The sequence below is a fragment of the Amia ocellicauda genome, chromosome 7 (genome assembly GCF_036373705.1).
Source record: "Amia ocellicauda isolate fAmiCal2 chromosome 7, fAmiCal2.hap1, whole genome shotgun sequence".
NCBI classification, from domain to species: Eukaryota; Metazoa; Chordata; class Actinopteri; order Amiiformes; family Amiidae; genus Amia; species Amia ocellicauda.
Genome location: NC_089856.1, coordinates 45699403 through 45721620, shown reverse-complemented (window position 1 = coordinate 45721620; position 22218 = coordinate 45699403). Strand labels below are relative to the sequence as shown.

Below are 22218 nucleotides of genomic sequence, written 5' to 3'. Positions count from 1 at the left end.
GCAGCGGCCGAATGGTGTTGACTGACAAAGGTTTACCAAAGTATTCCCGAGCCCATGTCAGGATATCCATTACAGACTCATTACGGTTTTTAAGACCGTGACGTCTGAGGGATCGGAGATCACGCATATTCAGGAGTGTTTTTTGGCTTTTCCCTTTACGCAACGAGATTTGACCAGATTCCTTGAATCTTTTCATTATATTGTGCACTGTAGAAGGTGAAATGCCCAAAATCCTACCGATTTGTCTTTGGGGAATGTTGTTCTCAAAGTGTTGGATTATTCGCTGACACATCTGCTGGCAGATTGGCGACCCTTGACCCATCCTTGCTCTTGAAGGACTAGGCCTTTTTTGGAGGCTCCTTATATACTATGATTACACGATTGCTTCGCCTGTTTCACATCACCTTCTTATTTCAACTTGTCACATCGGTATTAGTCCTAAATTGCCCCTGTCCCAACTTTTTGGGAATGTGTTGAATGCATGAATTTCAAAATAAACGTTTACCTTCAAAAAACTATGCAGTTGATTAGGTAAAACATGAAATACCTTGTTTTTATATGTTTTTTGTTTGAATACAAGTCAAAGTACATTTACAAATCACTCCTCTTTGTTTGTATTAGCATTTTCCATACTGTCCACAACTTTTTCGGAATTGGGGTTGTACAACATGCTACAGATTACTAGCCATATAATCACAAACTATAGAATACATACAACCACAGATTATTAATACATACTACTATAATATCCCTCTCTGTGTCGTTCTTGATGGACTGTTCTTTCTGACACAGTCTGATCACATCCTGCATTGACATTCTCAGTCACCTAATAAAGAGTTGCTCTTCTGTTTTTCCTTACATATCGCAGTAATGTACGAGCATCACGGTCATCGAATGTGCACTTTCCACCACAATTTCCAACCCTATTTACTGATGCCTTTCCCATATATCTAAATGCAGATGTAACTTTAGTCACTGTTCCTATTGAAACACTATATAATACTACAGATTACTATATAATTCTGCAGTATTGTACTCCACTCATCAGCCTCTTGTCCACAGCTTGCACAAAGAAAAGAGTGCTGGCAAAGTGTCGGAGAGGTGAGTAGAAACATTTACTACACCATGGTAAAGAGTAGACAACAAATCTATAGTGGTAGCTGTCCTGGTAGTAGTTGCATAAGACTTCTGCATAATGGTGTGTGTGGGCTTCTTTTCCCCCAGATTGGTACCCCACGGATATTGCAGTGGAACAAGAGGGGGCAGATGTGATTGTGACCTTTAACCTCGCCCCCCCTAGCCTGGGGATCAATGGCTACTTTTCTTACTGTTACGGAGCCGGCACAAGAAACTACACAGAGTTCAAAGTGGTGAGTGTGAACAAACATAAAGCTTAAACCAGCATTCACCAGAAGGCTGGGAAAAGGAGACCTTCACCTGTGCCCCTGTGCTATTAACGAAAAGCACATAATGGCCCGTCCAAATAAACCTCCAGACTTCAAGATGGTAAAATGACAAATGGGCGTGTAATAATTCTGCTACTAGCCTCCACCGCTGCGCGATGACATCCCGTCTGCAACGATGAGCCACAGTGAGTGCTAAACAGGGTTCAGTATGAGTCCGTGATCAGGCTGTTCACGGAGCCCTATACGGGGGCCAACCAATAATTTCCGCAAAAGTAGATGGTTTGTCAGAGCAGTGCCAACACTATCGTGGGCCTCTGCAGGACCAGTGTTTGGAGCTGGCTGCTGGACCGACAGGCAAATCAACAGCAATCGGAGAACTTCAAATCATTCTCCACCCGTGTATTTTTAATGGCACACCTTCGCAGGTAAAATCCATCCAACAAACGGGTCCCTAGAACCTGCCGAGAACCAGTCCGTCAGAATCAAAAGCCTACTCAATGGGTCAACATCCAGCTTTTGATTATAGCAAGATCACTGAAGTAGGACACATTTATTTACTATAGTGACACGATGCTTATTTGTAGGTGTAAATAAGATTAATCTTGCGAATGGTTTTCCCGACCCGGAGAGGAATGCTACAACGCTCCAGTTCCAGTTCACCCACATTTCGAAAGCAAATAAGTGTCTAATGCATAGAGCTTCCCGATGTGACTAATCAGATTACGATGCCCAACAACTGCTGGCTTATTGACCAAAGGAGTATTTTCCTTAAAACACTGACTTGGCTGCCACCCTGCGATGAATACACTATAATAAATACAGTACACCTCCCCAGATAGGATGAATAGGGATTCTAGCATTACTGTGAAATTGAAAAGTTAAATTGTTTTTATATTAACTTTAAACAAAGTGAAAGCAACAATAACTAAATGCCTCGGAGGATTGTGGATTTAATATCTTTCTCTTGTTCAGGGGCTTATAATAGATGATTGCCCCATTAATTGGCACATCATACCGAAACCTTGCTGAAATTAAAGTGACATGTTGTTTCTTGTAGCTGGAAGCCAGCCCAGTACTGAACAATGGCATCCAGGAGTTACAAATGCTGATAGACGAAGAAACCCATTAAGTAACGCACAACCTGCACAGCGACACGTGGTTGTAAATCAGCACATTTACAACAGGGAGCAGAGAGGGGCCTGGATTTCAAAAACACTTCATTCATAAAACAGTGTGAAGCATATTGCTATTATTCACATGTCACTTCTGCAGAAACCACACAAGTGCAGGCTGACCCATGACCCTGAGCACAGCTGTGACACCTCCTGTGTGTCAACCCTATACACACATCTCCACCTACAAACCCGTGCAACCTTTAGGAGTACATTCCTGATTAATTCAGACAGCCGACTGTAAAAAGATTCCTGATGGTCATCAAAATTGCAAATTAGCCTCCAGTAACCTGCTGCCCCACCGCCATAGGCTGCACGCACCACATAGCCCAAGCGCTAGCTGTCAATCGATCTCAAAAACACAAGTGCAACCCCCCCAACATAATACAAAATACAAATCATTATTGTGAAACCTCTCTGGGGGAGAAGCAGAAATAAGTCAGCCAATCCAAACTGCTTTGTACAGGGCCCAAAAGAAGGCTGGGAACCTTGAACTTTATACCTTCTTGTGTCTTTCTCCCCAGAACCCATCTGAGAACCAGACCCATCACAGCTTCCGTCTAGCAGGTCTCCGGGGGGGTGTGAACTATTCCTGTGGGGTGAGTGAGAAACGACAAGGTCGACAAACAGGGCCTCGATGTGCGTTGAAAAACAAGAGAAAAAACAGTCAAAGGAACAGAAGGGAAGTCAATGGACGTTATTGGGCAACCAATATTGACACTTGACTACAATTAATGTTTTTACCCAAACATAGCAATGCCTTTAAACATGGCCTGCTACCTAAACATCTTTTCACTGTGCACCACAAACTAGCTGCCCAACTAGATTCCAAAGCTTTGTACCACCCAGCGGCAATTAAACTGTGTGTGAATGAAACTCATACTGGAATGCTTTGCTGCTTTGCCAGAAAACAGGTGTGTCCCCCGGCACTTGATTTAATATAGTGGGCCTTTTTATGGCTTCCCCACCCTTTTCTATAGATACTCAAACCCAAAAAATATGTTCTGGTATTTGTTGTGCCAGTTATAGTAATTAAAACACAATGACTGTTTTCAATTACAATTTACTAAATTATAGCCTTTAAAAGCAGGGGGGGTTACAGTTGAAAGCCATTACCCCTAAGCAGTGATGGATATGTTTTAAGCCCTTCTTGTGGGACTAGGAATGAGGTGCGCTTGTTCAAACATGATCCTGTCTTGTGTGCTCTCTCTGTAAAGATAGCCGCGGACCAGGTGGACCCCGTGCACAAAGGATTCACCTTCCACATGAAACCGCCCCCCCAAGGTAAGTCTGAAACAGCCCCAAAGCGAGAGCCATGTGAGATCTTGTCTTCTCAGCAGGAATAAAAAGGAAGCTGGACAGAGTTCACCATGGCTTGCACTGGGTTTTGAAAGTCAGGGGCCTAGTCAGGGGAATTGAAAAGTTATTTCAAAAAGACTGGAGCAGATCACCACATAACCTCTGCCCTTCGCCCTCTCCAGAGCCGCCCCCCCCGGGCCCCAATCTGGAGTCCGTGATCCTGGTGCTGCTCCTGTTCGTCACTGTGCTGCTAGCTCTTGTCGCCGTTGGCTTCTTGTTGTTCCTCAAGAAGTGGAAAGAGGGGAGGAGGAAGAGAGCAGGTAGGGTGGAAGGCCTGCCCGCCTGGGAGATAAATAATTCAGCCAACACGTTCTCTTAAAGGGGCTTCTTGCCACAGTTCATACAAGAGTTATGCAGGTTAGTTAAAGGGATTGTCTTTTAATGCTATTCAATACGAGATTAAACCTTCTAATGGCCTGAGTGAATACAAAAGCAATCCCACATTATCCAGCACAAAATAAATAAAATTTACAGGCACCACGAACAACAAACTTGCCTTGTTTAATTCTGCAACTGGGCGGACAATGCTTTTTCATGCCAATAGGAGTGATTCATCAATTACCAATCTATCTTTATTCCATCGGTAGTGCAGCCTCGTTCCCGAATCTAAACCAGAGGAGGATTTGAGAAGGGGCCTCTAAAATGTCCTGCTTTTGTACAACACAGCTCTGCATCAATTTCTGTGTGTGAAATTACATTATTAATGATGGCAAATTGTGCTCCCAGTAATACAGGGGACAAAGCTAATGCAGTGCTGGGGTGTTGTGAAGCTCCTGTCCTTCTCACGGCCTGCTGTGGTCTTGTGTGTCTAATGCGCGACTCTGCTCCACCTCCATGTAGAAATGCAGGCACCGGCACCGTGCAACTACAAAGAGGCCCCGCGTGAGGGGCCCCCCACGCAGCCCCGCCCCCCCCGGCTCCTCCTTTGCTACTCCAACAGGGACGGCCCGGCCCACATCGGGGTGGTGATGCGGCTGGCCGCCTTCCTGCAGCAGCACATGTCCACTCAGGTAAGGAGAAAGACGGCTCGACCAGGAGACCGAGACAGGACCTTTGGAAGGCCGTTGGAAGTCACTGATCAGCCTAGTCTAGTCAGACATCGATTATCTATGTAATTATACTTTGCATTTACACACTGCCTATGATCCCAAAGGATCCCAGGGCTCTTTCTGGGACAAAGGGGACTCATTTTGTCCTCCTCCGAAATGAAATGCAGGAATCTCTAGGGTGGTGGATAGTTCCATTCTAGTCCAGCACCATCACAACAGATAAGGTGTAAAAGAGGAGGCGACGAATTATTGTACCGAGAGACTTAAAACTAGAGGGAGAAACTTTGGAGTGACTACAGTGAGTCAGAACTGGGATACAGCTGGGGGGAGACAACACAACAGGTTTAATGACTGGGGAGGATTCAAATGACTGGAATTGTTTTTTTTTTTTTACTTTTAAATTATAACCAGCAGAACCCGCCCTTAATAATGCTGGCATGTCTTCACTTCCTCATTTAATCATTGCTGGCAGTCCTGCTATCAATTTACTGCTAATTCTTTTTATTTACTTATTTAATCTGGGAATTAAAGATTTCATAGAATTTCCCACCGGGGCTTTCAAGACTGCAACAGAGCCATGGGCTATTCCGGTTGCCTTTCTAAACGGGGCTTGGAAAGACTTGAGATGTCCTCAGCTTATTTGATACAAGGGTCCATTTCCAGTTGCTTCAGCTGCTTTAGAAAACATGACGCACACAGAGGCCAGCAACCACACAAGTCCTATCCACTTCAAGGTTTCACTGGAAAATCAACAATAGCATCAGTTCCAGCTGCCGATGTTATGAGACTTGTGCCAAAACACGCTGACTTGAACCTCAAGTGTCACAAACAGCTGAATTGATGACCGATTTTGGCATATACATTTCCTGAACTTCTCACAGCTTTGTAGTGGTCGTTTTGGCTTTCATACCCATTCTATAACCAATTTTAGTTAAATTTCTGAGTAGAGTAGAGCCCTGAGTAGAGTATTCCAGATGAATTCATATTAATACCCTCTCAGCCCATCTACACAACAAGCAACCATCCCTGGGTTATACGTAGTTAGGTTCAGAGCCACGTTGAGGGACAGATACCTGAGCTGCTCTTCCTCTGTTTTCCGTAGGTACACCTGGACCTGTGGGAAGGTCTGAGCCTGGTGGAGGAAGGGCCGATGGGTTGGTACACCCGACGGATGCAGGAGAGCGACTTCGTGCTGGCCGTGTGCTCACGAGGGCTCTGTCAGCTCTTGGACAAGCGGGCGCAGCACCACAGAGAAAAGGAAGAGGAAGAGGAGGAGGAGAGCTGGGACGGAGATGTCTCAGCAGCTGCGGTGTCCTTGATCGGGGAGGAGATGGGCTGGGCTGCCTCGCGGGGGCAGGACCTCTCCAAGTACATGGCAGCGATCTTCGAGTACTCCAGAGAGACGGACTTCCCGGGCCTGCTGGGCTTGGCCTCCCGCTACGTCCTGCCCCAGGACCTGCCCCTGCTCTTCTCGCACCTCCACGGGGTGGCGCTGCATGGGCCGGGGCGGCAGCTGCTGGTGGAGAACGTCTCGGGTGAGGGGTACCTCTCGGTGCCAGCAGGGGCGGCACTTAGCCGAGCCATCACAGAGGCCAAGGGGGCGGGGGAAGACGAGGGGCGACTGGGAGGGGAAGAGGAAGCCCTGTTGTGAGAGTATGGAGAGGAGAGAGGCTGTAACCATGGCACTGTGTGGGCACTCTTTCCAAATGTTGCCTTTCACAGCACAGGCCTTTCATGGAGCAACAGTGGCTGCACTTTCACAGGCAAGGATGAGCAGATATAACCAGGACAACCTCAATCACGCAGCCCCAGTAACAAGACTCAAGGTCAGGGCATTCCCTCACCGCTGATCTCCAGCAACAAAAGGAAACCACTTGAAATGATGCACACTTGTCCTCCAGCGGCTTTTAATACGGACCAGCTACGACTCTTGCCCAAACTGCAAGGTGTTTTTTACCTACACTATGAATGGGTACGACTATCAACAGATCCCTCAGTTTATATGTCATTTCTCCAGATTGTAGGAGCCTTTAACTTGTGAATGACATGAATTCTGCATGCTACTATCCTGTTTACCTCATGTTTTTCGTATGCAAAATCATTAGCAAACTTAATTAACCACAATCACAATTGAAGTTTTACAGACTTTCTACGATAACCAAGCGATTGCATTATTATTATTGTATATTTCTGTACCTGTCCTTTTGAAACCGATGTACTCTTTGGTGTTTGTTGTTTAGGGACAGAGCATGAAGTTCAAACCTTCATGTTCCAGATGTATACACCCCATGGGCTCGGTTTCATCCCAGGTATTGTAATGTGATTATAAAGACAGTACAATAATTCTCAAGGCATGTTTTAGCTGGCGTTTCCGACATTAACTCTCTGGTTCTTTGATGTAGGAACCCGTTCTTCAAATCAGGAATTGTTTTCAGAAATGCCAGACAACAAAAAGCTAAAGTGGAACTTGGAAAAACACAAAACACACAGACACGTTTATTTTTAAATTCTATTTATTGTGCTACTTTTGTCTTATTTATATATTTACAGACATAATAAAATCATCTTTTTCTTCCTTGCTTTTCCTCACGAAAACCACCCTCAACTTGGAAATAAGGTAACAGTCACTTCTTTGGGTGATTTTATGATTTTTCTTTCCTCAAAAGCACCCCTCTCTCCCCTCTTTCTTTTTGTAATATATAAAAACAAACAACATAAAGTCTAGCGCATCAATGTCCCCTCACATTAAAAAAAGACAACTGTTGACTTAAGGAATATGTTCACTAAAGTATTTTCTTTTCTATGTCCAAATGCACTGCAGCCACTTATACAATACAGTTGAGAGGAGGTGGGGGAGTGGGAATAAAACCTTAATGTCAACATCGTATCTGGCAAGTTTTTCCCTTCAGGAAGGTCTTAAAAATGTTGCTTTGAGGAATACCAACCCTATTTGGTACAGGAATAAATAAAACTCTTCATGAATTGCTTACACAGTCTAAGAACTTAAAAACCATTACTTATTCTTAACAAAAACATAAAATAAAACCCAAAACAGAAAGCGAACACAGTCCATTAGAGATATGTAAGCATCAAATGCAACTTTTTTCCAGACTTAGACTGCAATCTCTACACTATACACAGAACAATTAAGATAGTAAGAATGGTTCAGTCTTGCTTTAAGTAATCCAGATACCAGGAGAACAACTTCATGTGATTTTCTTTTTAAGGGCTGGGGGGTTTAACTTTTAAAGCTTCATGATTACCTTAACCAAGAGTCTGTAACGGAGGATGGGGGTTTTCATGTGCCAAAGCAAGACCCCCGCTCATATGAGATCAGGACCACCAGCACCGATATAAATGTGGAAAAACGCAGTCACAGAACGACTCGAATGCCCTCAGCCACCCAACACCGCGGGATATGAGGCAGAATCAAAACACACAGATGAAATGAATACCGAGGCCACTGGATGCACAAAAGCCCCAAAAAGACCCGCAGGGATTAAAACGCATTTCTCGTTGGACACAAGGTGTGTACGGCCATATACACTCGAGCAACGTTTTGCTGTAGGAGTTTCGCCCAAAATTTAAATCACCACATCATCTTGACCTGGTGTACAGACAGCAGGTTTACATGAAGCATGAACACATTACATAAAATAAAAACAGCCAGATAGTTGGACAACAGTGAGGATATATGTAGTAAAGTGGCAGCTAGATATTAAGACAAACAAGCCTTGCAGTCGAAAACATATTTTGTTGAATGTTCTTCAAATTGGCATCACTAACATCATGACTAGAAACAGATGGGGAGTCCTAGCTACAGGGATGATCAGAGCAAGAACTTATTCATAATAAACAGCATGATGAAATATAAATTCCTTGTTTTTGAAATGCTGCAGTCGTTATATTCTTCAGGAAAAAAAAAAAAAGGGCAGCAGAATTAAGTATTGTGAGTATGTCAGCGCCCCTTCTGTTGAAATTTTCAGGACAAGCCTACAAGGTACTGCAACATCTTAATTGAAAAGGGAGTTTTCCGAGGAATCCCATGTATCTAGTAGGTATACAAGAGGTATACAAAACTTTGAGAGAGAGAGAGAGAGAGAGAAAAAATCAAATATTATAGTGATTTTTTCAAGGCTACACAAACGCGCTCTATTTTCACAATTGATCTAAGGGAAACGCGTCAGGTAACGTGCCACTGTGAAAACCAGGGGCACAGAACTACAAAACAAATCCGGCAAAATAAACCCGGCAAAACAACCGTGGATTGCTCTTTTTTCTTCTTCACAAAATCAGACATCACTAATGAGTCAAAAGATGCATGATTTTGAGAGATGAGCTCAACACATTTCACATTTAGCTTTCTGTGGCTGGTGCTGGCATATTGTAACAACATGGCTTATATTGATCAGTCAAAGCCTTAAAAAAACCCACTCCTATCTGCTATTGAAGGACACTCATTATATCGCATCAGTCAAGGTTCCACATCTGGCTGTATTTTGGCAGCAGTCGATGACGTGACCAATGCCACACACAGCTGTAAATTGATGAACACTAGTTTAACCTCAATTCAAATTTCACGCTCTGTATTATGCAATTTGACAAGTGTTATGTAGTGGCAGTTAAACAGCGAAGAGCCCAAAGCAAAACTGAAGGTAGATCAACATACTGTTCAAAAACAGGCCGAGACTCTGGAAATGAATGTGTGCCTTGTCATTTACGCATGATAAAGTCTGGGGCACTTTCTTGGGGCGAGTTTGGCGGGATGGGTGAGAGACGGGCCGGTTGGACCCATTTCATGGCTTTGCGGAGTGTGGGCTCTTTCACCGAGAAGGCAGGGAAGCAGATATTTGAGAGTTTCTCACGTTACCGCATCTCTGTAACGCAGCGTTACTCATGAGCTTGAAACGCACGGCTCCCATAGCAGTGTGCATCAAACCCCCGTGCGATCAGGAAGGCCGGAAAGCTAATGTCGGACAATTGCGAGTATTTTAGGGTTGGGCTGGGGGCGGGACTCTAGAAAGGATGGGTCAACATATCTTGATAACTCCGAAGTGCTTCTCCCCCTCATTGGTTTCCTTTCTTGTTTTTAGTCACACTTGCCACTCAACGATACAGCTGATGACAAAACAAGCCTGGGAAATGCCTCTGGACTGTGGGGTGGGGCTGAATAAATAGATACAAATCAAAGACATTTTAAATGACCACAAATAAATAAAAACTACAACAATGAAAAGTGCTCTTGCGTTTCTAATCTTCTGAAATGCTGGCCTCTCTCCGGGACCTCAAGTGTGCGGCTCACTGGACACAACAGATGCGCGAGCTCACGTCACAACGGTCATCTCCTCACCATCCACAGACCTTCACCTCTACTGCTACGACTAATACTACAACGACTAATTACAGCTTTCACTTATATAGCGCTGTCCAATACCAAAAGATGCCAAAGCCGACTCTCAGGGCCAGAGGGGGGTCTCGGTTTGTGCTGCCGCTGAAATTGCACAGTGCAGTCCCTCTGTGCTAGACCCTCAAATAACACAGTAAAGACTTGGCGGAAATTGGCCAACTGACCTGGAGGAGAACATTCAAGGGGGACTGACCAAGCCTGATGAGGAAATGACCTAGGCTTGCTGTCCCAGAGCTCCCTTGGGTTCTTCAAAGATCCCAAGTGCTGAGGATCTAAAGCTATCCCCTGTGTAACACCTTCTCCTATAGCACAGTGTGTCGTGAGAAGATAACGGGGACATGGCGTTGAAACTCCTGCTTGATAGCAAAGTTAGCCACTGGCGGTTCCCCTGGCAGACGCTTGGAGTCTTTAATCCCCCCTAGTGTAGGCCAGCCCAAGCCACAGCAAGCCCATGACTGATACCTAACCCGATCCCACACTTTATGCTCAACAAAAACAAACAAAACTATTGTAGAGATTGGCAATTTACGTCATATATGACAGCTAGAAGGGGAAGTCGTTTGTGATACATCAACGGGGTGATGCCATCACTTACATTTGAAACTATTGATTGTTTTTGTTCGTGTGATTGCCATCCATCTTGCCCACAAAGTCTGACTGGACTGCACCCTCACTTACGACACAGCACAAGAGAAGCCAAGACAAGGTATCCTTTAAGAGTCTGTTTTTGTACACAAATGCTTCCGTCTCCCTTCGTGGTTGGTTTCGGTCGTTCGTGTTTTGGTCCGCTCCCCGTGTCATCCCGACCTGTACAATTGGGGTCCCGCGCATTCGGAAAATCAGTGGTTGTGCTTTTTTTTTTTTTTTCTCCTTTAAGGTAAAAAGAAAAGAAAAAAAAAAAGAAACAAGAAAAAGACAGAGTTGGAAGTGGGAAAGGAGAGACAAAATAAATGTTTGCGGACATCTGCACTCTCTCTCTCTCTCTCTCTCTTTCTCTGCCGTCCGTTTTTTCCAGAAGCTTCCCGGATCTCCTCACAGCATGGTCTCGGAGGCACACCCTCCGCCCAGTGAAGATCTGAACGCTTGTAGCTGTGAAACCCCGTGCAGATGGACGCAGGCTCCAGCCACCACCAACACGTGGAAAATCTGGTGCGAGTGAAACTGCCGGAAACACAAAAAACACACAGACAATGTCACTTCGTTAGGTTTGGTCAAGATTTCACCACAAATTACAAACCTGTACCCTTCAGATGGTAAACTGAAGCACAATTAGACGATCTAGCATTAAATTAATAATTTAAAATTCAAAATGTCCTCAACACACACAAACGAACGTACACAACATTAGTGACTGTATTGTACTGAATGACCGTCATGTTTATAATACAGTAATCCTGGCAGCTAAAGTGTTTTTACAACATGAAAAGATGCATTTAGTCAGCCTGTGCGCAAACACACGCGCACTCTCTCGCACACACTCACGATGGACTACAGAAATCAGTGCGTCATCTTTTGCGATCTAATCTTATATGAAAGTAATAAAAAAATAAACACAGCATTCAATTCTGGATTAGGCAATTCTGCCGAGGAAAAGAAAAACCTAAAATAACCTCAATCACTGCAGTAATTATGCTGATCCAGGATTTCATTTTGTTCCTTGTCGGCTTCCAAAACAGTAGCAAACCCGATGTACGCAGCTTCGTACTCATTTGGCATTGGCGTGTTCAAGTCTGCCAATATCCGACAATCTGCCGCGACCGTCGCTACAATTCTGTACGCCTGGCGCATCAAAACCCGAGCGACAGCAGGGACTAATTCACACAGCACTGAGTACGGCTCCCACGCGGATGAAGCCTGATCCGTTTAGCTCACAGGCCCGCAGGCGCGCCATTCCGGCACAGAAGAGACCTGTTCAGACGAGGCTCGTTTCAAACTTAAATGACAAACCCTTGTAGCAATCCACACACTCTGGAATGCAATAACAGGGAGGGAAGAGGGATAATTTATGATTCCTTCACATCATTCATGTTTTTTTAAGCCACACCTAGAAAACGATACACAATTCAGCATTCCGGGACCTGCAGATTCTGGCTGGTGTCCAGCGAAACAGTTATATAAATAGTTAAAGAAAATTTCAATTTCAATCCAGAGAACATTTTCACACCCTCGTGAGGCGGGAGTGTTTGAACTGGCTGTTACCATGCTGGTGAATCAGTCATGACAGTGGAGGGTGGTGGTTAAGGTGGCTATGGCCGTTTACGGTTTGACAGTTTTGATTATGTTTGATTGATTGTAATACAGCCGCACCGACCTTTCCTGGTTAACCTCTCGGACAGCTACATTTTCGGCTAAACTTTCTCCCACGCTTGTTGCCAATCAGCACTTAAAAACAAACAGGACCACAACACAAGAGGCTTGCACACGGCCCTGCACCCTCTTCTACATTTCCTCTTCACTGCAGCCTGGTCACTCCGTCTTCATCACTTGATCAACCCGTTGAATCATTTTGATTTGATATGCTTTTCACACAAGAACTGCCAGAGCTCGTTAAAAAAGAAGATTGTGAAGCTCTACATTGATACGCTTTCCTTCCACTTCTGGTATCTGTGTTGCTGCTACCTGCCGCTTCCCTTTCGCCCTGTTGTCTCAATACCAACACTCCTGTCTCGCCCTGTTTTACGCCATCGTCTCTACAGCACCACAGCCTGCGGCATCAAACAGCTTCAGCTTGAAAAACAAGCACCCTGTCCGCCTGCTTAGGCACCTGTTAAAATCAACAGACACTTCAAGGGGAACTTCTCACAGCTCAGCTCCGGACTTACCTGGGCCACTGAAGGCTACGTACAGACAGGTGACAAATAAAAAAAAATAAAAAAATAAAGGGTCTCAGTAAGAGTTGGGCACCCACGAGACCCAGAACAGCTTCAATGTTCTTGGCACAGATTCTACGAGTCTATGAACACCTTCCACCTTTGGGGTTTTGATGATGGTGGTGGAGAGCGTGTCTAACACGTCAGTCCACAATCTCACATAGGTGTTGGGTTGAGATCTAGTGACTACGAAGGCCATAGCCTATGATTCACATCATCGTCATACTCATCAGATCATTCAGTGAGCCCTCGTGCCCTGTGAATGGGTGACTCATCTGACCATATCACTTTTTTCTCTGTAGACCAGTGCCTATGGTGCCCCAATAATGACCCCTCTTTCAAAGTCACTTAGATCCTTTCCTCTTGCCATCATAATCCAAAATTGAGGCCAACTGGGCCTGCTCAGCATTTTTATAAATGCCACAGAGCATGATAAGATGTTATTTGCTTAACTGTATCATGCAGTACACCTGTTTGGAGGCATCTGCATTTGTTATGTTCTTCCACTCATTTATTCAGGTTTTTCCTTTAATTTGTCACCCATCTGTAAGCATATGTGAATAAACATATGGAGTTCAGTGCATACAGTACATAAATACATACAAACACACTTACGTAACCCCTGTAACTTATACAATGCTGGGCAATTGCCCAAAATACTGTCACACTGGTTAAAGCCCTGCTGACAAGCGCTGGCCTTCAGGGACCAGCTCACATAAAAACCACCACACAGGACAGAACGACAGAGCGCGGATGTGATTCTCGGTTCAACTCCCAGGCCTTCAAACGGGCCCGTAAACAGAAACACGTGTTATGACGAGAGACTGGAGGACCGAGTGAGTCGGTCGTTCCCTTAACTGGTGCATTAACTCTGGAAAACCGAGCGTGGAGAACACGTACCCAGATGTCACACTTGCCGGGGAAGAACCTCTCTGGGATGCGGGCAGCGTAAAGGGCCACGCCCAGGATGTAGCAGATGGCCATGAGGAAGAGCCAGCCCATCTGGCCCACGGTGGTGGCCTTGATGAAGCCCTCGGCGAACATGAAGTGCAGCGTGGGAATGAGGCCGCTCAGCCCCAGGCCCAGGAACACACCTGAACAGGGGAGTGGGAGAGAGAAAGACTATTTTTTACACAGGGGTGGAGGGGGTCAGACTGTGGAGAACAGGAGACACACCCAGAGGACAAGAAACTTGCCTACGACACACAGGGTCAGCGGTCACGTGCAACATATTTAGGCGTGTACAGTGTCAGGACTAAAGGTCAATGATGCGATGCTCTGTCTTTTGTCACATTGTGTCTGTGTTTTAACTCATCTGAACTCTTGCCTTGCGGTTGAGCGCGACGTCGAGATGCAGCCCTACCTGCCCGGACCGCTCGGTACTGTGGGGTGGCGAAACGGTCCCACTGAGACACCACGATGGCCGTGATGCCCAGCACACAGATGATCACCAGGTAGATGAGGCGGGGCTGGGGGGAGCAGTAGAAGGAGTAGTAGAGCCAGGGCACGAAGCTGCCCATGATGAGCAGAGCGATGCCAGAGTAATCCAGTCTGCGGAGAGAGGGGACAGAGATACAGAGACTGTGTAGACCCCTACTCATCACCACAAGACCTCCTAATCACAGCTCTACTATACTCTACAGTACTATGTCCATGTGATATTACTCTGTAGAAACTAAGATGTTAGTGCTTGTTTGTTTCAGTGCTATACAGTAGACCATTGGGCTGACAGGTGGGCTTGGAGCCCTGGTCTTGGGGCAGCGCAGCACGTTGGGAAGCTCTTACTTGGAGAAGGTGCGGGAGACCTTCTCGGAGTGGCAGTAGACAGTGTGGAAAAGCCAGGAGAAGCACAGACACAGCACGGCGCCAAGGAAGAACATCCCGAAGACCACTTTCTCCTGGACGGGAGCCACAAAGTTGATGTTGGGGCTGAACATGTAGCCGATTCCCAGGATGAGGAAGAAGAAGAAGCCTGCGGAGAGGACAGGAAAGCGGGCTTAATCAGCAGCCCAGCGAAAGAGCAAAGGCCTGATCGAAGAGATGGCGGCCTTGATGCACAGAATGTCACCCTTAGGTCAGGTCTGCCATGTCTTCTGGTGGTTCTTCTGACTGTCGACTACTGCACCAACACGACCAACGCATCTCACTGGACAAAGTGACCCACGGGATGCAGAGACAGGGGGCTTCATGGCGGGCTTCATGGCGGGCTTCACGACGGGCTTCACGGCGGGCACGGGCGACCCCAGTCCTCCAGAGACTGATCCCTGTACGCATTTGACGTCCCTCTTTCGTTAGGACACTGCTTTAACACCCAGGAATAACCCCTCATGCAAATAACCTCCCCCACCCCCCCGGGTGCTCACCGATGAGGTGCGTCCAGATGTTGCCCGTCTCGGTGTGCAACCGGAAGATGCTGCGGAAACAGGCACGGAACGAGGGCATGGGGGGGCGGTGCCCGTGCAGCAGGAAATCGTTGTCCTTCAGCCAATCGGGGAGCACGTCGTGGGGGATCACCCGCCAGCGACCCTCCCACACCTGCAACAGCCAATCAACAGAGACCAGAGATTTAAAAAAAAGAGAAGAAAACCGAGAGGCAGTGCTTATAGACCTGAACACAACCTGAACACTTTCACCAATCTTGTGCTTCTCTCACCCACAGGGATTAATGCCTGTCCTCAATATTCACATCAGATATCTTCATTGATTGTGTAATCATACCCCTCTTCCCAGAGCTTTATTATGAGTCTCTCTGCAACATGTAACAGTAAAAACATTTTAGACATTCATTCAATCATCTGGCAGCTGCCGAGAGCCTCAGGCACCCAACAAGTTAATGCAGCAGAAGTAACATTTTAACATGAAGTCCAAGGCAAGATACAAATATAAATCAGATGAAGCTGCCAAACCCTGAATGAGCAGCATTGTTTCATTCAGGATCCATGGAAAGCTGGATAACACACACACACACACATACACACACACGAAACTGCCCTAAAGTAGATTACTTTATAGATTACAAACACACTACATTGACATTATAGTTAATACATTAAAGCAGACTCAGTAGTTATTATGGGTGTGAATTCAATTCGATTCAAATTTAGATTCAATGGTTGGCGATTCGATTCAAGAGCCTTTTTGTTTTATTTGGAACGAGTCGATTCGGAGAACCATAATTCGATTCATTCACTTCTTTATCCATATTTCAAATATCTACAAAATGGACACCTGAAATGCTGTGACACGTTCACTAGCCTGTTCTGTTGATTTGAAATAGAATGAACATCAGACAACATAATTACTTAAACATTTATTTTAACAACACATTTCAAGGACTATGCATTCAGCTTAGATCAGATTTCAAGGGGTGCAGCTGGGTGTGTGTCCGTGTGCGTGTGCGTGTGTTTTCCCTGTTCAGTGTTTACAGTGAACAGTGTCATCATATGTGTTCAGCTTTCAGACAAGGTCAACATGCCTTTCAAAGATTTTATATATAATTTTTAACATCCCCTGTTAGAAAGTACTGTACTAAAAGTATACTTGGGTCAGAATAGTATACTAATGGAATACTATTTAAGTAATATTTTAACCCAGTATACTTTTAGTACACAATTGTTACATTTAATGTCGGTTTGTTTGTCCTATCAAACTAGCCTTGCCTACAGCTAACTTCCATTTCTTTTTAAAAAATGTTAATGTAGCGAGAGTAGCATTCAAAACCATGCAATCCCATGAACCCGTGTGATTGTAAAAACAACACACAAGTTATAAACCCGTGTGATTGTAAATATAGCATGCTACTTTATAAGCAGTTGCATCTGCCGATTAACAATCTCAAAAACTACAGGCTATTCATTTACTAACATCAACGCCAACAAGTAACACACCACCGGCACCAAGACATATTTGCTCCCAAGTCTCTCCTCTTTGTTTTTTCACCTGCCTAACTTTTATAAATGAAGGCGATTGGATGCATACAAAAAAAATATTTGACAAGCACTGCCTGCAAAGTGGTTGGCTCCATATAAAATGATTGACAGTGACTCCAATGACCAATGCCAGCGCTTCAAATCCTGTGTGGGCGTAGCTTGTAGCTTGGATTCAAAATAACGCCAGCGGTGTATACGCCTCAGAGTGTGACATGGGTAGGTCAAGCCTCAGGAGCGAAGGCTGGCTGAAAGATGATCGAATGTCTATCATCTGGAGCCGTTATACACACACAAAAAATTAAATCACAAAAATACTCTATGCACTTGATTCCTTCCATTATAACCATTTACAACTCAATTTAAGGTCTATTCAACAACAGTTCTGTGCAAAATTGCAATTTGACAACCGATGCAGTTGAATCGTTAAGAATTCTGATGAATCATTACAACCCTAGTAGTTATAGTTCTTCAGCAGATCTCTAGTCTGAGATTTGGTGACAGAGTGGTCTAGACTAGTGTTTTCTTCATGTGACATTTAGTATAAATATAATATTCATGTGTTGTAAGAGTAGACCTGCAGATTCATATGAACGAATATATATATTATAAATTATTAATATTATTATTTATTTCTTGGCAGATGCCCTTATCCAAATTCCAATGTACACGCTTGTATAGGAAATATATAGTAAACAATACAAGTCTTGGATAGTAAAAGCTAGTAAAGTGCAGGTAACATTAAGAGCTAAGGCAAAGGAGGCATAGGGGAAATCAAAAATATACATATAAACACAGCAGATTTCAAACTTAAGTCTCAATCCGTTTTGGATTTTCTACCCTATATTCCATTCTTTCTAACAGAACCAAACGGGGAGGGTCTTCTCCGGTGACAAACGGGAGGCATCTTTCTCGGCTGCCCTTCTCCCGATTGGCCGGTTCGTGGCCGACGCCTCCAACCTGCCCCTCCTGACCTCTGACCCCGATGGCCTTTCACTGCAATGCCCCTCTGACTCACTCTCACGATGGGCTGTGAGGTCTGCCACCTCTCATTCCATCTCTGGACTGGGGGGGATTCAAAAGCCCAGCATCTACTGCAACTTCAAGAAGAAATCTATGTCTGAGGGGGGAAGGGATAATAGGAAGCATTTCTACGTAGAATGCTCCTACAGTAAATAGTAACACTTTATGGTAAAAGGGTCTGAATCTCACAATTTAGCTGTCAGACAGAGATGGGTAAAGCGGACCTAATACTCAAGGACAAAGGGAGGTTGTCAGTTCACTTGACACACTGACTAATGGTCTACAGGGCTACGGTCTCTCCCTCAACAAAAGCATCCGTCACTTCCGATTTCACGTCAGGAATCCTTACCTCCACCACAGGAACACTTATTTTCTCTGGCCCACCAGCACAACCCTGCATAGACATCTCACCAGACCACACGTGAGACCTGGAGATCTCCCTCAGTGTAGCTATCTCGCTTTCTCTCCGAGTTTCAGTAAAATAAACCCAGGGAGCTTTTTATTCCTTCTCCTCCTCGTTCCTGTGCTTAAGCAAGCGCCTCCTCAGGCAAGAGACACACCTCCCTGAACAACAGAGCTGATGTACTGCACTGCAGGGTCTGATTCATAGAAGGCCCTGTGATGTCATCAAGGGATTTCTTTGGGTGTGATGTCATACACCTCACAACACCACAGACTCCCCCATTCACCGCCCTAGGGACATACTGCAGTAACAGCCAACCCACCCCAACCCCTCTCACCTTGAATACAAACTCCTCCATCTTCTCCATCGCGTGATGTGCCTGCAGGGGTAGCTTAAGAACACGAACCGGATCTTCTTCTACTTCTTCTTCTTCTTCTTCTTCTTCTTCCTCCTCCTCCTCCTCTTCCTCATCCTCCTCCACCTTCTTCATCTGCTCCTGTGTCGTGACCTTCTCTCCTTCCCCCGTCCCCGAGGCCCTCCTCTCCCCCACCTCTTCACTCTGGGAGACAGGAGCAAACAGAGCAGCACGTCCTTAAAAGAGTTAAAAACATCATCGACAACTGAGGGACTAAAAAGGGAGGGAGGGGGAAAAATACACATTTCTTAACATGGTTGTAAGCCAGGTTTATTCAGCCCCAGTCCTGGAGATCTGCAGCAGGGTTTACAGGTCACCCTTATCTCTTGGAAACCCAGCATAGACAAATGCGTCACATACAGTGGCCTGGTAAATTGGAATAATGTAGTTTTGTCGAGCCTGTTCCAACGTTCCTAATATATACATCACACTGGGCACTGATAATTAGACAGATAATTAATTCTGGGCACCAAAAGAGGCAGTGTTCAGGTAATCTGTCATTTAGAGACCCTATGAATGAAACAACCCAACATCCTCTCAATGAGCAGAGATGCTCTCCGTGCACTGATCACCTGCTGAAGTAAACAGAGACAAGCGCTCTGCCTTCAGGCCCCATGTCCCAGCGCCCGGGTCCTGGAGGACTCCCTGTGTCCGCTGGTGTCCACTCCAGCCTGGTTGTCATTTGCCCCCCCCGCCACTGGTTTAAGAGCGGAGACAAATTGACAAGCTGGGAAGAAGACATTTGCACGATGAAGAGCTCAGCTGGAAGGAAGACCTCCAGGCCCAGGGCTGGGAACCACCACCTCAGACCACTGATCTTCAAAACCGCATGGGAAGAACACTGCCTTTGAGTTGGCGATTCATGGGGGGAGGTGCGACGCTGACAGGATCGGGGGCCCTAAGGTACAGGGGCCGGGGGACACCGCGGAGATGTCGGGCCATCATTACCGCTCCGGGCTCTGCGGCTCCATCCAGCCCCAGCAGGGGCACTAGCAGCTCCGAGCCCCGGTGCTCCGGCGTGTCCGGGCAGCTGGGGGAGGCACTGGCCATGGCAAAGGGGGGGTGGTCTTCCCCCCGGCCCCCCCGGTTCAATCTCCGCAGGCGCAGCTGCACACAGTCGCCGTTCAAGCCCGCGTGCCTCCTCCTGATCTCACCTCGCCATCTTAAGAGAGAGAGAGAGAGAGAGAGAGAGAGAGGAGGGCGAGGGGAGAATAGGGTGGGTCAGACACCCATGGAGAGTGAAAGAAGTGAACAGAACTGAAGCTTGCATGTTTTGCTTGCTTAGAGAAGCTGTACTTCTAGAAACATCCATCTGCGTGATTCAGGGCTCTCAAGTAATCAATCTTAATTGATAAACAACTACCTAGTCACTGTGAAAGATGCTGCTAACCCTCACACTGCACAGCGTTTCTATTCATTTCACAGTATGCAAACATCCCACAGGTCTCTGTGTAAATAACCTCCGAACAGGGTTACTCATTGGCTGAGCAAAGATCCTGCAGCTTTTACAACCTGAAATGGATCCATCTTCTGTGCAAATGGGAGTGCCACTTTGGTTTGAAATGTGTTCAAAGGCAAACGGCAAAAGCCATCGTTAACTGTCACGATTCACTGAAGCCTCGGTTCTGTGTAAATGAAGTTTTGGCTTTGCACATAAAAACACATTGTTCCAGAACTACTATTGGCAGTTTGGCCCCATCGCTCCGGGGCTGTGCCAGTTACCTACAATGCCTTAATATGTTTCTGCTCAAGACAATTGCCAATGTATGAACTCCAGCAAGAGCTGCTTTAGCACAGAAGCCCACGAGGCATCTGTGATCCGTGAGCTCCCTGCAGCGGTGTGAAACTTCCTGGCCACATCGCTATCTTCGCTCTAACTCTCCCAGCGGAGCCGTGCGGTGCTTCCCGTCACCGTGATGGACTGAGGTACATTCGGGGGTGACAGACTGTTCTACAACATAAAAAACGGATTCAAACAGCACTGAGGAATGGGGTCGGGGGTCAGTTCCAAAATCACTCCCTGGAGTGTGAGCTCATTATTTCTCTGGCAGCCCGACCCAAATGCAAGCAGTGTATTTCTCCCGGGCCACACAGCGAAGTCAATGCTTTATTGCATCTGGAGCGCCAAGAGGAGGCATAAATACACACACACACATTACTCTCTCTGTGAACCAAACCAAGCAAAGAGCAATAAAACCAGCACCCTTAACTCTGTTCCCAGGAAGCTCTTTATTTAAGGCTGGCGAGTCCATACATTACTCATAGCCTACTCCACACAGTCTCACTGGGGCATGCTGCCACCCTCTGCCCCAACTACTCACCCACTATGGCATCTCTATTTGGTGTGGAAGAGAGAAGCTAGCTGGACCACAGTTGTGAAGAGCCCAGGTGACTAGGAGGGTTGGCTGGCCTTTGGGCTGTGACTTCCATGGGTGTGTGGAGTCAAGCTGGCCCTATCCGAGTAGTGAGACCGACCCTCTCAGACTAGCAGAGGGATTGAGAGGCGGATCAGTCTTCACGGGGAAGGATGAGCCACTGGCTGGCCTAGCTGGACAAACACTGTCAAATGGTGCTCAGCCTTGCAAAGCATGATGCAAATGCAAAACTGCACCGGTCCGAGCTCAATGCGTGCGCCAGGAAGGGTGCTGTCTGAACTGGCGACATTAAAAACAAAAGCGTTGGCTAGACTTTAAAATGCGCAGTAGCCATTACTATTTAATTACAATCCTAGGCTCGGTCGCAAATGAGCATCTTTAACACGGGCTCCGTCAGGCACCTTATTTCTAATGCTATTTGTCGTGGGGGGTGGGGGCACCGTGGGGAGGGCGTCGTGCAGACAATCGTGCGATGCATCTGACACACAGACAGCAGGGCTATAATGAGACAAACGGAGCAAACAATAGTAGCGCCGCCGCTCTGACCGCTTTGCTCGATGCGAGCGCAGCCCCGGCAGGGCGGCCCGTCCCTTGGCTAAGCTACTGTACGGATCATAAGAAAGGATTTGCACAAACCTTGCTTCAATGCCGCTATTTAATCCGCGCCACGGCGAAGTGCAGGTAGGTGAGGGCAGGCAGCTTCACTTTTGCAGTAAACAACAAGATGAGAAGGACTTCCGGGTACCGACGCTCGCCGTCTCCGTCGTTGATTGGCTCCGGGGCGAATCGTCGCCGGCTCTGATTGGCTCAGCC

At 46.2% G+C, this 22218-nt stretch overlaps 2 protein-coding genes across 2 annotated transcripts in view; one reads left to right on the top strand and one right to left on the bottom strand.

Moving 5' to 3' along the window:
* Window positions 1–7488, top strand: part of LOC136753974 (interleukin-17 receptor D) — a 13401-nt gene extending 5913 nt beyond the window's left edge. The window contains exons 6-12 of the mRNA XM_066710352.1: window positions 1063–1101; window positions 1225–1370; window positions 3103–3177; window positions 3796–3862; window positions 4060–4197; window positions 4778–4947; window positions 6089–7488. Coding sequence (XP_066566449.1) covers window positions 1063–1101; window positions 1225–1370; window positions 3103–3177; window positions 3796–3862; window positions 4060–4197; window positions 4778–4947; window positions 6089–6637 — 1184 coding nt within the window. The 3' untranslated portion in view covers window positions 6638–7488. The remainder of the gene's footprint in view (window positions 1–1062; window positions 1102–1224; window positions 1371–3102; window positions 3178–3795; window positions 3863–4059; window positions 4198–4777; window positions 4948–6088) is intronic.
* LOC136753626 (adiponectin receptor protein 1) lies at window positions 7482–22154 on the bottom strand. Its single transcript, XM_066709897.1, has 8 exons — window positions 22042–22154; window positions 19979–20192; window positions 18953–19174; window positions 15627–15798; window positions 15049–15235; window positions 14627–14814; window positions 14164–14357; window positions 7482–11554 (listed from the first exon to the last, which is right to left on the bottom strand). The coding sequence occupies exons 2-8, from the start codon at window positions 20078–20080 to the stop codon at window positions 11426–11428; spliced, it is 1194 nt and encodes a 397-aa protein (XP_066565994.1). The 5' UTR covers window positions 20081–20192; window positions 22042–22154; the 3' UTR covers window positions 7482–11425.
* Window positions 22155–22218: the final 64 nt, after the last annotated feature.